The sequence below is a fragment of the Hemitrygon akajei genome, chromosome 6 (genome assembly GCF_048418815.1).
Source record: "Hemitrygon akajei chromosome 6, sHemAka1.3, whole genome shotgun sequence".
NCBI lineage: Eukaryota > Metazoa > Chordata > Chondrichthyes > Myliobatiformes > Dasyatidae > Hemitrygon > Hemitrygon akajei.
The window spans coordinates 104,214,277-104,230,110 of NC_133129.1; the positions used below are offsets into that span (position 1 = coordinate 104,214,277).

Sequence of the window (15,834 nt, forward strand, 5' to 3'; positions counted from 1 at the left end):
GGTGAGAGTAAGTGCTCGGCACGGACTAGAAGGGCCGAGATGGCCTGCTTCTGTGCTGTAATTGTTATATGGTTATATTACATAGGACTGCACCTGCCCGCTCCCAATATGCTGAGCTCTGTTTCAGCACTGCCCCTTTGATGCAGGGGATTTCCACATTACAGCCATTCCATACGGTAGCATAGCAGTTAGCATAACACAATTACAGCAGCAGTGACCGGGGTTCAATTTGTAGCCGCTGTATGTAAGGAATTTGTACATTCTCCCTGTGACTGCATGTGTTTCCTCTTGGTGCTTCAGATTTCTCCCACATTCCAAAGATCTACTGTACAAGAACGGGTTAGGGGTTATTAAATTATGGGCATATTATGTTGTTGTCAGAAGCATGGTGACACTTGTGAGCTGCTCCCAGCACATCTTTGATGCAAACAGTGCAATTTATTGCATGTTTGGATGTTTTGATGTACATCTGACAAATAAATTCCCAACTTCTGATGACAATGACAAGGTTGGTTTCCTCTTTCACCTGTGCCAGTCCAGAGTACATTCGGCCCATGGATTTGTAGTCAAGGCCTTCAGAGCAGTTGACCACAATCACGTACATTCCCAGTGCTTTCCCCAGATCTTTCACCGTTTCAGTCTTCCCTGTTCCAGCAGGACCCTTGGGGGAACCTCCTCGACGCAAGTGGAGAGCAGTCGTCAGTGTCATGTAGCACCTGGAAAGAGGAGAAAGGGTGGATTGATGAGAGGGAGATTCCCTGAGGTGTCTATGCCTTTAATGACAGTATACCATAAATGACAATGCCTACATGCAGGAAGAGATAAAGGGCTGAAGAAGAGGACACCAGACATGGGAGAAAGGAAAGGAGGACTGGAATCAGAGGGAGGTGAGAAGAAAAGGGATGAGAAGAGAACCAGAATGGGAAATGGAAAAAGAGAAAAGGGGAGAGTGAGAATAAATTACTGGAGGTCGGTGAGATAGATGTTCATGCCATGGTAAGAGATTCTAGGACAAGAGGGCGTGACTTCAGGATTGAAGGACGTCCTTTTAGAACTGAGATGCGGAAAAATTACTTTAGTCAGAGGGTGGGAAGTCTGTGGAATTTGTTGCCATGAGTGGCTGTGGAGGCGAAGTCATTTAAAGCAGAGATAGATAGGTTATTGATTACGTATGCAACGTTGGAAGAATTCAGCAGGCCAGGCAGCATCCGTGAGAAAAGAGTAGCCAACGTTTCGGGCCGAGACCCTTCATCAGGAATGATCAGAGACCCCATTCCTGATGAAGGGTCTCGGCCTGAAACGTTGGCTACTCTTTTCTCACGGATGCTGCCTGGCCTGCTGAGTTCTTCCAGCGTTCTGTACGTATTCTTTGATCCACAGCATCTGCAGTTGTATTTTTGTGTTTTGATAGGTTATTGATTAGCCAGGGCATCAAAAGGTATGGGGTGAAGGCAGGGGAGTGGGGATGACAGGAAGAAGTGGATCAGCCCATGATTGAATGGTGGAGCTGACTCAATGGGCTGAATGGCCTACTTCTGCTCCTATATCTTATGGTCTTATGGCCATCTGGTTGGAGGCTATCCAGTCAGACTATGAGGTGTTGCTCCACCAAGCCACGTTTGGTTTCATTGTGGCAGTAGAGGAGGCCACAGATGGACACAACATAATAGGAATGGAAGTCAAATTGAAATGCATTGCCACCAGGAGATCCTGTCTTTTGTCGCAGGAAGGGCAAAGGTGCTTGTCAAAGGGCTCCCCCCAATTCTGAGTCTGGTCTCATCAATGTTGAGGCTGCACTGGGAGTTCTGGATATGGTAGATAATCCCAACAGACTCACAGGGGAAGTGTCACCTTACCTGGAAGGACTGTTGAGTCCTGAATGGTGGTAAGGGAGGACTTGCCCCTATGGAGGGAAGAGAATGAGTGAGGAGAGGGTAATATGTTTAGTGGTAGAATCCCATTATAGTGTAAAGACCAGCTGTCTGATAATTTGCCCTTAGTAACAGACATAAGAATACAATGTGAACTGAGTGCTGGTCATGTTTGGATTGACAGACAAGGTGAACTGAATAGTTCACACATTTCCCTAGCACTGCTGTGATTAACAGGGCTCCCTGCTTTACACTTGCATATACTATCCCACCCATTGCCACTCTGATATTGTGTCAGTTCAGGCACTAACAGCAAGGCAGAGAGGGGAGGGGAGGGGAGGGGAGATGTGGGCCCCACCTATCCGTCAGTGGAGTGATCACCAGGCGTCCAGAGTTGCCCAGATACTCATAGCCATACTGGAAATGGGTGTTAGTTTGTCGGATAAGACAGTCATCCAGATCCTGCGGAAAACAGAAAAGTGCAGAAATATTAGGCAAAACCCTCTCCCACTACACATCGGGCAATGTAATAAATCAACAGGTCACAGACCCTTGTTGCCAGATGGTCACTGGTCCACTCTGTGAAGTTACCTCTGATTCTGAGTAAAGTTAAATTATCCTTGTTGTGATCATGTCCCTTTATGAACTCATCCAGCCATCATTCTCCCTGTCCATCACCACAATGCAGTGACCCTGCCATGGGTTCACTGACCCATCCATGCTCAGATGTGGCCGGTGTGGGGTGGGTGACCTGTCTACTGTCATTGTGTGGGTGACCGATCCACACTCAGTGTGTGGGCAGCGTGGGGTGGGTGACCTGTCGAGGATGTTAAGGATGGGGGTAATGGCTGTCTTGTGGCAATAAAACTATCTCATTAAACAGGATCAAGCACTGCCTGAGCCACCCCAAGTCCATGTTCCAGGTCAGTTTGGAAATTCTCATTGCCAGTGCTGAGATGATTCAGGGCCGATGACCTGTCCCTCTCCTGACAGGCCATGACCACTGGTGGAAGGATAACTAACAAACCTGCAAAACACTTGACTGAAATTCCGTCAAACACTTCCAAAATTTATTCCTCTCACCACTATCACTGCGCGTGGGTAGTGTGTACCACCCACTAAAGATATAGCAGGGACTTGCTAAGACGACGCCAACAGCAGCTCCCAAATCCCCAACCACTGCCATCATGAATTCCAAGACCAGAGATGAGAAGTAACACAATTCCCTGTTGTTTCCTTCTGGGACCCTCATCATCTCGGCTTAGAAAAGTGTGCCTAGTCCTTCACTGTCTCTGCATTGCAACCCTGCAACCCCTCGGCCTTCAGCACTGGGAGTTCCTTCACTGGAAATAGCAGAGTGACAAAGGGTAACGTGCAGACTCACCTTGTCCCAGTAGAGCCGAAGCTGGCTGAGCCAGTCGAATGCCGTCACATCCATACAGTTAATCCTGTACAACTTGTCAATGACATCTCGAGCATGGACCTCCACTGTCACCAGGGCCACTATCTTGAGGCGCATGATCTTGGTCAGGCTTCCTCGTATGGCCTCAGAATACTTGTGCAACATGCTCACCTACACGGAACAATATGATAGTAGGAGCTATAGCAATGCACCCACCACTGGCTGACATATCATCAAAGATCACCGAACAGTACAGGCCCTTTGGCCCACGGCGCTGTACTGACCTTCTAACCTGCTCCAAGATCTAACTCTTCCCTCCCACATCGGCCTCCGCATTTTTTTCATCCATGTGCCTTTAAATGTCTCCTTTAAATGTCCTAATGTATCTAACCCTACCATCACCTCAGGCAGCAACTTCCATGCACCCATCATTCTCTCTGTAAAAACCTACCTCTGACATCCTCTCTATACTTTCATCCAATCACTTTAAAAGCATGCCCTTTTACATTTGTCATTTCCACCCTGGGAAAAAAATCTCTGGATATCCATTCTATCTATGCCTCTTATCGTACACCTCTCATACTCCTTTACTACAAAGAGAAAAGCCCTAGCTCACTCAGACTATCCTTATAAAACATGCTCTCAAATCCAGGCAGCACCTTTGTAAATCTCCTCTGCATCCTCTCTAAAGCTTCCACATCCTTCCTATAATGAGGTGACCAAAAATGAATACAATATTCCAAATGTGTTTCTTTTCACACAGTGCAACAATGTTTTTTTCCTATTTTTAAAAAACCTGTACTGAATCCACTTCCATTCACCAGCACTTATCCAGCTGCCTCAGGTTGTTTTGCCAGTTGCCCTCAATCTGTGCCCCTCGGTTCACAAACCTTTCTGATAATCTCCCTGCTTTGATCTGAGGAGAACAATCTCAGCTCCTCCCACCCACCCACATTTGCACAGTATGCCATTTGGCCCATCAAGTCTGCTTGCCATTCTATCATGGCTGATTTTTTAAATCCCTCTTACTCCATTATCCTGCCTTCTCCCCATAACCTTTAACACCCTTTCTAATCAAGACCTATCAACCTGCTTTAAATACAGCCAATGACGTGGTCTACACAGCCTTCTATAACAATGAATTCCACAGATTCACCTCCGGTGAAAGAAATTCCTCTTCATCTCTGTTCTAAAGGAACGACCTTGCATTCAGAGGCTCTGTCCTCTGGTCCTAGACTCACCCACTGTCGTAAACATCCTCTCATTATATGACAGGTTTCAATGAGACCCCCCCCCCCCCCCAATCATTCTTTTAAACTCCAGCAAGTACAGGCTCAAGCCATCAAATTCTCCTCAGACATTAACCCTTTTGTTCTCAGGATCATTCTCGTGAACCTGCTCTGGATCCAGTCCAATGCCAGAACATCCTTTCTTAGATAAGGGGGCCAAAACTGCTCACAATACTGCAAGTGTGGTCTGACCAATGCCTTATAAAGCCTCAGCACTACATCCTTGCTTTTATATTCTAATCCTCTCAAAATGAATGCTAACAATGCATTTGCCTTCTTTACCACCATCTCATGAAAGGCTAGAGATGGATACTGGAAGGGATGCCCATTCAGAAAACATTGTCTCTCTTCTCAGCTAGAAGAGATTTGTCGTCCCATCATTAATGAGGCTGCAACACCATGAAGAAATTCAACATTCAGCTCACCTGTTTCCGTTTAATAACTCGCAGTGGCTTCTTATCATCCAGATCTTTGGCCGATATCAGTGCTTTGGTAACATCAGTAGTCCACTGAATCTGGCTGGCAGTGATTAGCATCTGGGGAGAAGTACCAGCAAAGTGAGAGGACAAAGAAGTTCAGTTATTGTTAAGAAGGAGGCAGAGGTTAGATACTCTGAGAGGTGTTGTTACTGCAATGGGTAGCCCGTTAATCTGTGGAAGTTGCAAAAAGTTATGGTGAAGATCATATGCAGTCAGTCCAAGCAAGAGAGGTAGTTGAGGAGCATTTCTCCCCTTTACACAGCAGGGGACCAGAACTATTTGGCACACTGAGACAAGATAAGTACGCAAATGAAATATTCAAGGGTGATACAGCTGACAGTCTATTTTTATGTTTAGAGATACAGCACTATGCAACGTCTTTGGGACATATATATAGCTAGAGTGCTTAAGACTTCTGCACGGTTATGAACAACAGAGGATTGCCCGTTAGCATGGTCAGACCGAGGGAAAGCCTGGCTGAGCAATTATCCCGATCTGCTTGGGAATTAGTAAGAGAACCGAGAAAGCAAGGGATGGGAGGAAGACGAGAGAAGGATATTAGGAAGAGACTGTGAGTTCTCCAATGACAGCCCTCACCTCCTCCAGAAGAGCAATAAGGTTTGACTAACTTTAAAAGTGCTGATAAACTAAACGGAAGCAAAAATAGACGGTGATATACCTATCTCAAGAAATACATATTATAATGTGGATTTTATATTACTAATTTATTTTTTATTCATTTATTCACTCCTTTTTCCCCACCTAAATGAGAATACATACATGGGAGGAACACACAGGGAAATCATTTCTGTGTAATGGACATAAATTTTTTTACTTTCTTTTATAGGTACTGCAGCGGGGGCCCTCAACTCACAGATTGCAGGGGCTATCCCCCCAAGGCTAGACATTTCTTCTACCTCAACCCAGGGTCATCTAGAGACCCCAGCCTTGAAATCACACCTTAGTTATGTTTTTTTTATTATTCACGTTTCTTGGCTCTTATTTGTTCAGAGAGCAGATCGATTAAGTTATATTCTACAAATTTACATCTTTAAATGTGAAATACCCTTAGAGAGTAAGACCATATATTTTGGGGATATACTTCAAGAATGGTTGAAAAGAGATAAATATTTAATGAATATACTGTTGGCGGCTGGTAAAAAGACTCTTACTGGGAAATGGTTATCACAGGAGAGTCCAACTTTAAATACATGGATGGAAATTACAATGGACATTTACAAAATGGAGAAGATAATAGCATCTGTTAATCATAAGTTGGAACAATTTGATTCATATTGGGAAAAATGGTTTAACTACATAACACCTCATAGGCCTGATTTTATTCTCACAAGTCAATGAATATGTTGTAAAAAAAAGATCACTCCTTACTTTGTACATTGTTTTATTTCGATTGTTCTTTCTCTCCTCTCCTTTCTATAAGTGTATACCTCAGACAATTATTATGTGGAGATTTGTGACAAATATGATTATATGATACATGTGTATAGTATCTGAAATACAACTTACGAAATGTTTGTTTGATGATAAACTTCAATAAAAAATAAATTACAAAAAAAGACTTTTACACAGTACTGTATTTGTTAACATGGAGCAGACAGTGAGTTTGTAAATCTGGCAGGTGCAAAGGATGTTGGGAATGGCAAGGGTGCAGCACTATGGGATGGATGTGGGACAGGTGGCAGAGGAGTGCCAGGGCCAGAGGGTGCAAGCACACCCACCCTTAAGCAATCAGGCAAGGTCATTTGATTCCAAACAATTGGTTTATTGATCATTACAGAATGTCAATCTGATGCTTCCCACTCCTTCCCCTCTCCCTTCCCCTTTTCCTATCCATGATTCTCCTCTCCCTTATCCTTCCCCACTCTCAATTCACAATAAAGACCCATATCAGAATTAGGTTTATCATCATTCACATGTGATATGTTTTTGTAGCAGCAGCAGTACAGAGCAACATATAAAATTACTACATTACTATGCAAAAGTCTTAAGCACCCTAGTTATATATATATACCCAAGACTTTTTGACAGTGCTGTACAAAAAGTACAGCCCACGGGCCTGCGCCGCCCAATTACACCCATGTGACCAATTAACCTACTAACATCTTTGCAACATGGGCTGAAAATGGAGAACCTGGAGGAAATCCATGAGGTCACACTGAGGACGTACAAACTCCTTACACACAACGGCAGAAATTGAACACAGGTTACTGGCACTGTAATAGCATTATGCTAACTGCTACACTTATAGTGCCACCCTTTACTAAATCAGAAGTTTTATTTTAGATTCTATCCACTATTAAATAATAGGCATTCATTAGTCTCATGAGACCATGGATTTGCGCCTTGGAAGGTTTTTCCAGGGCATAGGCCTGGGCAGGGTTGTATGGGAGACCGGCAGTTGCCCAAGCTGCAAATCTCCCCTCTCCACGCCACCGAAGTTGTCCAAGGGAAGGGCACTAGGACCCAAGCAGCTTGGCACCGGTGACGTTGCAGAGCAATGTGTTGTTAAGTGCCTTGCTCAGGGACACAAACACTATTACTATTCACTATTACTATTGGTATTATCAGTGTGATTGGTGGGTGATTATGCAAACATCTATAAGGTTACTAACTGGTCAATATCTGTATCTAACTAGTCAATTTACATATAAGAAAGGCATTCCTTTGTTCAAACTTCAGAGCAGTTTTGTGACAGGGGCCATACTGTTCTCCTTGTACACAAGTAAATAATATGTGCTTGAGGAATCAGAATCAGAATCAGGTTTATTATCCCCGGCATGTGTCATGAAACTTGTTAACTTAGCAGCAGCAGTTCAATGCAATACATAATAATATAGAAATAAATTAAAATAAAAAAATACAATAAGTAAATAAATAAGCATATACTGCATAGTAAACATTAAAAATAGTGCAAAACTAGAAATAATATACATTAAAAGTGTTCATGGGTTCAATGTCCATTTAGGAATCATATAGCATTGGAGAAGAAGCTGTTCCTGAATCATTAAGTGTGTGCCTCTTTCCTGACAGTAACAACCAAGTTTAATATTACTGGAATATATTGTGAAATTGTTAACTTTGTGATAGCAATAAATTACAATACATAATAATAAAAACTGTAAATTTCAGTAAGTATATATACAATAAAAAGTTAATTAAGTAGTGCAAGAAGAAAAAAAAGTGAGGTTGTGATCATGGTTTCAATGTCCATTCAGAAATCTAATGGCAGAAGGAAAGGAGCTTTTCCTGAATTATTGAGTGTGCCTCTTCAGGCTTCTGTATCTCCATCCTGATGGTAGCAAACAGAACAAGGCATGTTCCTTCATGATGGATGCCGCCTTTTTGAAGCATTGCTCCTTGAAGATGTCCTCGATGCTAGGAAGGCCAATGATGGAGCTGACAGAGATTACAACTTTCTGTAGCTTATTTTTCAATCGTGCACAGTGCAACCCTGACCGTCCTCACCCCCCCCCCCCATACCAGACAGCGATGCACCCAATTAGAATGCTTTCTATGATACATCTGTAGAAGTTTGCAAGTGTCTTTGGTAACATACCAAAGATCCACAAACACCTAATGAAATATAGCCATTGCCATGCCTTCTTTGTAACTGCATCAATATATAGATCCTCAGAGATGTTAACACCTAAGAACTTGAAATTGCTCACCCTTTCCACTTCTGATCCCTTGATGAGGACTGATGTGTGTTTCCTTGTCTTACCCTTCCTGAAGACCACAGTGAATTCTTTGATCATACCAATGTTGAGTGCATGTTGTTGTTGTGACACCACTCAACTAGCTGATCTCTCACCCCTGTATGCCTTCTAGTCACCATCTGAAATTCTGCCAATAGTTGTGTCATCAGCAACTATTCACACAGCCTAGTCACACAGTCATGGGTGAAGAAAGAGTAGAGCAGTGGGCTAAGTACACATCCTTGAGGTGCGCCAGTGTTGATTAACAGTGAGGTGGAGATGTGATCTGCACACACTGTGGTCTTCGAGTGAGGAGGTCGAGGATCCATTTGCAGAGGGAGGTGCAGAGGTCCAGGTTTTGGAACTTTTTGATCAGAACAATTGTGTTAAGCATGGAGCTGGAGTCAATGAACAGCAGCCTGATGTAAATGTAAGTATCATCCAGGTGATCCAAGACCACATGAAGAGCCAATGAGATCAGATCCACTGAAAACCTATTGTGGCAATAAGCAATTTGTAGTGGGTCAACATCCTTGCTTAGTCAGTAGTTGATCTTTGTCATAACCAACCTCTCAAAACACTTTGTAACCTTAGATGTGAGTGCTACTGGACAATAGTTGTTAAGGCAGCTCACCCCTGCTCTTCTTAAACACTGAAACCAGGTGGGAAGTTCCAATTGTAGCAATGAGAGATTGAGAATATCTTTGAACACACCTGCTAGTTGGTTGGCATAGGTTTCAAGAACCCCAACAGGGGGCCTGTCGCCTTGCGAGAGTTAACCCTCCTGAAAGACATTCTGACATCAGCCGCCGAGATAGAGATCACAGAGACACCAGATGCTGCAGGTGTTGGGTTTTATTTCCCTTTCAAGGCATGTGTGAGTTTTCAGAATTCAGGGAAATGCCTGCCAGGTGCAACTTGGGATCCGAAAATATTGTCAATGCTGTTTCAAAAGATAAACCATGGAAGCCCAGAGATAGCTCCTACACATATGAAGCTTATGTCTCTCTCTGCTATCACCAACAGTAACATCTAAGGTTATAGAGTCAGCTTCTCTCCAAGATGTCCAAACATTCAAGGGTGTTAAAGGAAAGCATTATTCTGTATCTAACTATATCCAAAGTTCAAATTTCAAAGAAATCTAATTATCAATGTCCATATACATCACCATATAAAAACCCTGAGATTCATTTTCCTGTGGGCGTCCTCAGCAAATCTATACAAGAATAAGTATAACAGAATCAATGAACTAGGCTACCTAACTAGGTTGTTCAACCATTTTACAGAAGACAAGTGTAAGAAGAAACAACAATAATACTAAATAAGCAATAAATATTGAAAACATAAGATGAAGAGTCCTTGAAAGTGAGTCCATTGGTTGTGGGAACATTTCAATAATGGGGCAAGTGAAGGTTCAGCAGCCTAATGAAACTTGCTGCTTGTCTTTAATGGGGACGTATTGAGGGAGCTTTGCTCCGTGTCTAATCTGAGATGTTCTGCCCTGCCCGTGTGCAATGCATGGGTTCCCAACCTTCTTTATGCCATGGACCCCTGATCTCGTGGGCCAATACGGAGTGAATTTCACATCTAACCCTAAATGATTATGAAATAGTGATGGCGACCCTTTAGTGAAGTGGAGAAAATAATCTGTTGTATTAACTCTGCACAGGATCGGGAAAAAGCTGCAGAGTTGCAAGTTTAGCCAGCTCTATCATGGGTACTAGTCTCCCCACCATCTTGAAAAGGTGGCATCCGTCAGTATCCAGGACATGCCCTCTTCTCATTCCTACCATCAGGGAGGAGGTACAGGAACCTGAAGACAGACACTCAACATTCTAGGAACGGCTTCTTCCCCCTCTGCGATCAGATTTCTGAATGGTGCATGAACCCACTTTCACTACCATTATTGTTGCTTGCTTTTGGCATTACTTACTTATTTTTAATATAGTATTAGTTATAGCATATTTTATTGCACTGTACTGCTGCAGCAAACAAATTTCATGACATATTTCAGTGATAATAAACCTTATTCTGATATCTGTTCCATTGCCAATTACATTGTCAGAAAAGATCCACTTTCAATCTTTGATCAAGATCGTGGCTCAGACTTAGCTACTCTTTTGAGTTCGTAGGGAAGGTTTTGGGGACAGAGATAGGACTTGTGATCAGGTTAGGGTTTAGGGCCACCAATGCGAAGGAGTTAGTGGCCAGTTCTCCAAAAGCTAGTGACATGGACGAGTCTCAAAGCTCATCCATGGATGTCAGGCTGTCTCAGTCAGTGGGAACCAGGTGTCCCAGGATTGGGCATAAGGGTCAGTCAATCAGTGTACCCAGAGTTCGAGCCTGGAGTTTGGGGTCCCATCAGCAGCAAGTCCAGGGGTTGGTACTGAAGATAGGAGACTTGGTTGACCGTAAGGCCAAAAGTCAAAGCCCAATGGCCAAAATCTGGAGACTGAAGGCAAGGCAAGGAGTTGCAGGACTATCCATTTGCATGGATGGGTGGGCTGAAGGAGAAAATGGGTTGTTTTGCTGCTGTTTGTTGCTTGTTCTGTTCTGCCGAGCATTGTGGGAATGTTATTTTGACGCCAGAATGTGTAGTTAACCCCAGCACATCCTCAGGTGTTTCTCATTGTATGTTTCTATGTATTTATAATAAGTAACTCTGAATTTGCATCTGAGATCCAAATACCGTACTCATTATCCTTCCTTCTTTCAAAACCACCAATAACTAGCATTTATCTCACAAAAGCAAAGGTTGACACATTCTGCTAGCCAAACAATAATTACTCTGTTTCGAAGCTTGTTTAGGAACCTTGATAAGGTCTAGTACAAAAAACATTAAGAATTTAAGGACCTCTCAGTCAGATGGTCATAGAAATATAAAGGGCTCCATCAAAGACACAGGCTGGTCTGGGTCTCTGTAGAGTATCTGGACAATCTGAATGAAAGGCTACCACTCACCTGGCCTGGCCACTCCTTCACCCACTTGTCCCGTCGAGTGAGCATTTTCTTTAGAGACACGCGAGTCTCCCTGAGAAGGTCTTTTAGAGTAAAGCGCATAGTACGTTCCACATCACAAAGCCAAGCCTGAAGGTCGAGTGCAACAACACAGAGTGAAAAGGGGCAGTGTGGCAGGAAACAGTCAACCTCCAACACTTAACAAGACCCTGAGGCCATCGCTGAGCTTCACACTAGCCAGGCCATACTGACATCTTATGTTCTAAAACATGAATTTATGGTTTCCCAATTGACCTTTCCATGGCCGTTGTCTTACTGATCTGCACTTTCTCTGCTACTGTAACACAACATTCTGCATTATTTTCCCTTTAGTACTACTTCCATGTACTTGTATGCTATAGAAACGTGAAAAGAAATATAAAGAGCTCCTTCATCCTTGGGAGAGGAAGGGTAAGCTGACACTATGATGGGCTACAGCTGGGGACAACTTGAAAGACTGGCCCAGGACAGAGGACTCTGCTGGGCTACTGTCGGTGGCCTATGCCTCAGTAGGAGAGGGTTGGTTTAGCACCATGTACCTGGGTATGGAATATTAAGTCTGAAAGACAAAGTTTTTCCACTCTATCTCGATACATGTGCCAATAATAAATCATTTCTATTTCCAACTCTCCAAGATCACTATGTTCCTCTTCATTTCTAAGAGCTCTGCCCTGTTTAGTCTCCCCTCCTCTCCCATCCTTTCAGCTCTGTCATGATCAACATAGAACAAAGAACAGTACAGCACAGAAATAGGTTCTTTGGACCATAATGTTGTGTCAAACCAATTGAATTAGTAAATAACTGAGCAACAAAGCTAATCTCTCTGCCTCCACAATGTCCATAACCTTCCATTTTTCTCATTCATGTGCCTATCTAATCATCTCTTAAAAGTCCCTAATGTTTCTGCCTCTACCACAACGCCAGGCAACACATTCTAGGCACCCACCACTCTGTGTAAAACAAAACTTGCCCTGCACATCTCCTTTGAAATTACCCCCTCTCACCTTAAATGCGTACCCTCTGGCATTAGTCATTTTAGCCCTGGGAAAAGACACTGTCTACTCTATTTATGCCTCTCATAATCCTGTAATTCACTATCAGATCTCTCCTCAGCCTCAACCGCTCCAGTGAAAACAGCACCTTTGCTCGAACTCTCATTATAGCTAATGTCCTCTAATCCAGGCAGCATCCTAGTTAACCTCTCCTGCACGCGCTCTAAAGCCTCGGAATACTTCCTATAATGGGTGACCAGAACCTCATGCAGTACTCTAATTGCATCTATTTAGAGTTATAATTAGTATATAAAGCTGCAATGTAACTTACTATTGAACTTAATACTTCAACTAATAAAGGCAAGTATGTCATATGTCTTAACTACGCTGTCAACCTCTGTAAGCCACTTGCAAGGAGTTATGAACTTGAACCCAAGATCCCTCCGCTCATCAGCACTGGTACTGATCATGCCCTTAATGTATCGTCTCTTAACGTTTGACCTACCAAGGTGCAACACTTCATCTGCCATTTCTCTGCCCATATCTGCAACTGATTTCCCACTGTATTCTTTGCCAGTCTTCTATGCTACTCAAAACACCACCAATCTTTATATCATCTGTAAACTTACTACTCCACCATTTTCATTTGAGTTATTTATATAAGTCACAGACAGCAGAGGTCACAGTACAGATAGTACAGATAGCCAGTAACCCGGCTGACGACGAACATTGAAAAACTGACTAACTCTGTTGCATTAATAAAGCACCTTGTTAAATGTATAAAACATGTCTGCATCAGCGTTATCTTGTATTTCCATACAATGTTACATTAGGCTGTTACACATCTATTGTCAGAGAAGTACTTGCATAAATAGGTAAACCACCTTCATACGAGCAAGGACAGCAAACGGCAAAGTGAGTACTGTATACTTATTTATTCAGCAAGTTATGGATCAAAGTATTTGGTGAGTACATTTATAACTCTCCTGGCTTCAGTCTCGTTGCTGTCTGTTCTGAAATTGTTAGGTTGCGTTCAAGAAAACAATGAAATGGCGCGCTGCCGTCTGACAGTGTTTTCAAAAGTCTCCAGTTACCCTGTTCACACTGATCTGCCTGAGCAGCGTTTTCAAAAATATCCACCTTGGAAAGCATTTCCGAAAAGCTCCGGTTTCGGGGGATGAAAACGCCGTTTTAGTGTGGACGGAGGGTAAAAACAAAGAAAAAAAGCTTCGGTTACAGATTTATCCAGCGTAGTGTGGATGTAGCCTAAGGCTAACGGTGTTTATGATGAGAAGAAAGCCAGTGTCTTCAGTATTATGGAAGCAAAAACATACGGACTGCTACAGAGCTTGTTAACCCCTGAAAAGCCAGCTGACAAAACGTTCAAGCAAATAGTAGGTACTCTCCAACAGCATTTAAATCCCAAAACACTGGTCATTGCTGAAAGATTTAAATTTCATAAACGGAATTAGAGCAAAAATGAAAGCATTTCCGAATACTGTGCTGAATTGCACAAATTATCCAAACATTGTCAATTTGGAGCTGGTCTATTGGACACATTGAGGGATAGGTTAGTGTGTGGCATGCACTGTGAAACCACACAGAAGAAGCTCCTGGGTGAAAAAGACCTTACATTAGAGAAGGCACAGAACATTGCAATATCAACAGAAATAGCAGCACGAGGTGCTTCAGAGATTCAACAAAAATCTCTGGAATATGCTACAAATAAAACGTCACTGAGCAGAAATGAAGGAAAGAAATGTTACTGTTGTGGGAACATGTCACATGACCCTGGTGACTGTTGGTTTAAAGACAAAGAATGCAGAAACTGTGACAAACAGGGTCACATTGGCAGAGTATGCAATTGGCAAAGTAAACAGCAGAAAAAGGACAAAATACAGAGAAACAAGAAACCCCAGAAAGGAAAACACAACAATGTACACAAAATGGAAGAAAGCAGTTCAATGAAAATGCCTCAGACGAAAGTAAATAGTCTTGTCTGTAACTTCACAGCGTGAAAGAGACAGATGATCAAAGAGTAATAAGGATCACTCCACCAAGTGGCAGGCGTGAGACTGAAATGGAGTTGGACACAGGCTCAGCTTTAACAGTGATCTCTGTACACAACCACAAACGACTGTTTTCTCACATACCTCTGAAATGAACTAAACTACTGCTAAAGACTTACACAGGACAGAAACTGTGTCCCAAAGGTAAAATTAAAGTGACAATGACCTACAGAGACAAAACACAGCAGCTGAGCCTCTATGTACTGAAAAATGGAGACCACCGTTGCTGGGACATGAATGACTCAGGAAAATCCAGTTGGATTGGCACACCATCAAGTCACTAGATGCGTCAACAAAGGAGAGCAGCTCAGTGGGGAAGATGTCCGCAGCTCTCTTCTCACCCATTGTCGACTATTACAACGACGAGGAGGAGCAAGACCGTGTCAACAATGAAGACAAACTCAGCATCCGTGGCCATGACTCGAATGAAGATACAGAGGATGCAAGGGAGACAGATATTGCCAATAAGCAGGATGATGACCACCTGGAAGTAAAAAGGCAGATGTACCAGGAGAAATTGACATCTCTCAAAAGACAGCTACAGCAGTTACAGAAAGGCACTTTGCAGGAGTATCAGGAAAGGATGAAGAAACTAGATCAACAATACAAGAAAGAATACGAAATGCAGAGCTTTTTCTGCAACTGGAGACAGAACAAGTGGAAAGGAATTATATTAAAGAGAAAAAAGCAGCAGTGAAGGAACTTGAAGATAAAAAGATTGAGTTAGAAGAAAAAGATGATTGAGAATGAGGGGCTAACAATGGAACTCACAGGAGATTCTATGGAGATAAAGCCAGTAATGACTGGGAAACTAAGGAGGAGACCTAATGACCCTGTTCCAATTACAGACAAAAGACGAAAACCTGCATCTATGCAGTTAATTTACTTGTTAACAGACGAACAGATAATGGAAGATTTGCGAACTCTCAATAAGCTTAAGCCTCCAAAATGACCAGCATCTCCGTCTTCTCCTGAGCATCTTCCCAGCACTCCTGCTGAATCACCAGCACAAAGATATG

General features: G+C 42.8%; 1 protein-coding gene across 1 annotated transcript in view; it reads right to left on the reverse strand.

Moving 5' to 3' along the window:
• dnah2 (dynein, axonemal, heavy chain 2) overlaps window positions 1–15,834 on the reverse strand; it is a 497,351-nt gene that overhangs the window by 230,930 nt on the left and 250,587 nt on the right. Inside the window, exons 33-37 of the mRNA XM_073049044.1 lie at window positions 11,719–11,844; window positions 4,988–5,098; window positions 3,256–3,444; window positions 2,230–2,333; window positions 527–716 (exon numbers count right to left, since the gene is read on the reverse strand). Coding sequence (XP_072905145.1) covers window positions 527–716; window positions 2,230–2,333; window positions 3,256–3,444; window positions 4,988–5,098; window positions 11,719–11,844 — 720 coding nt within the window. The remainder of the gene's footprint in view (window positions 1–526; window positions 717–2,229; window positions 2,334–3,255; window positions 3,445–4,987; window positions 5,099–11,718; window positions 11,845–15,834) is intronic.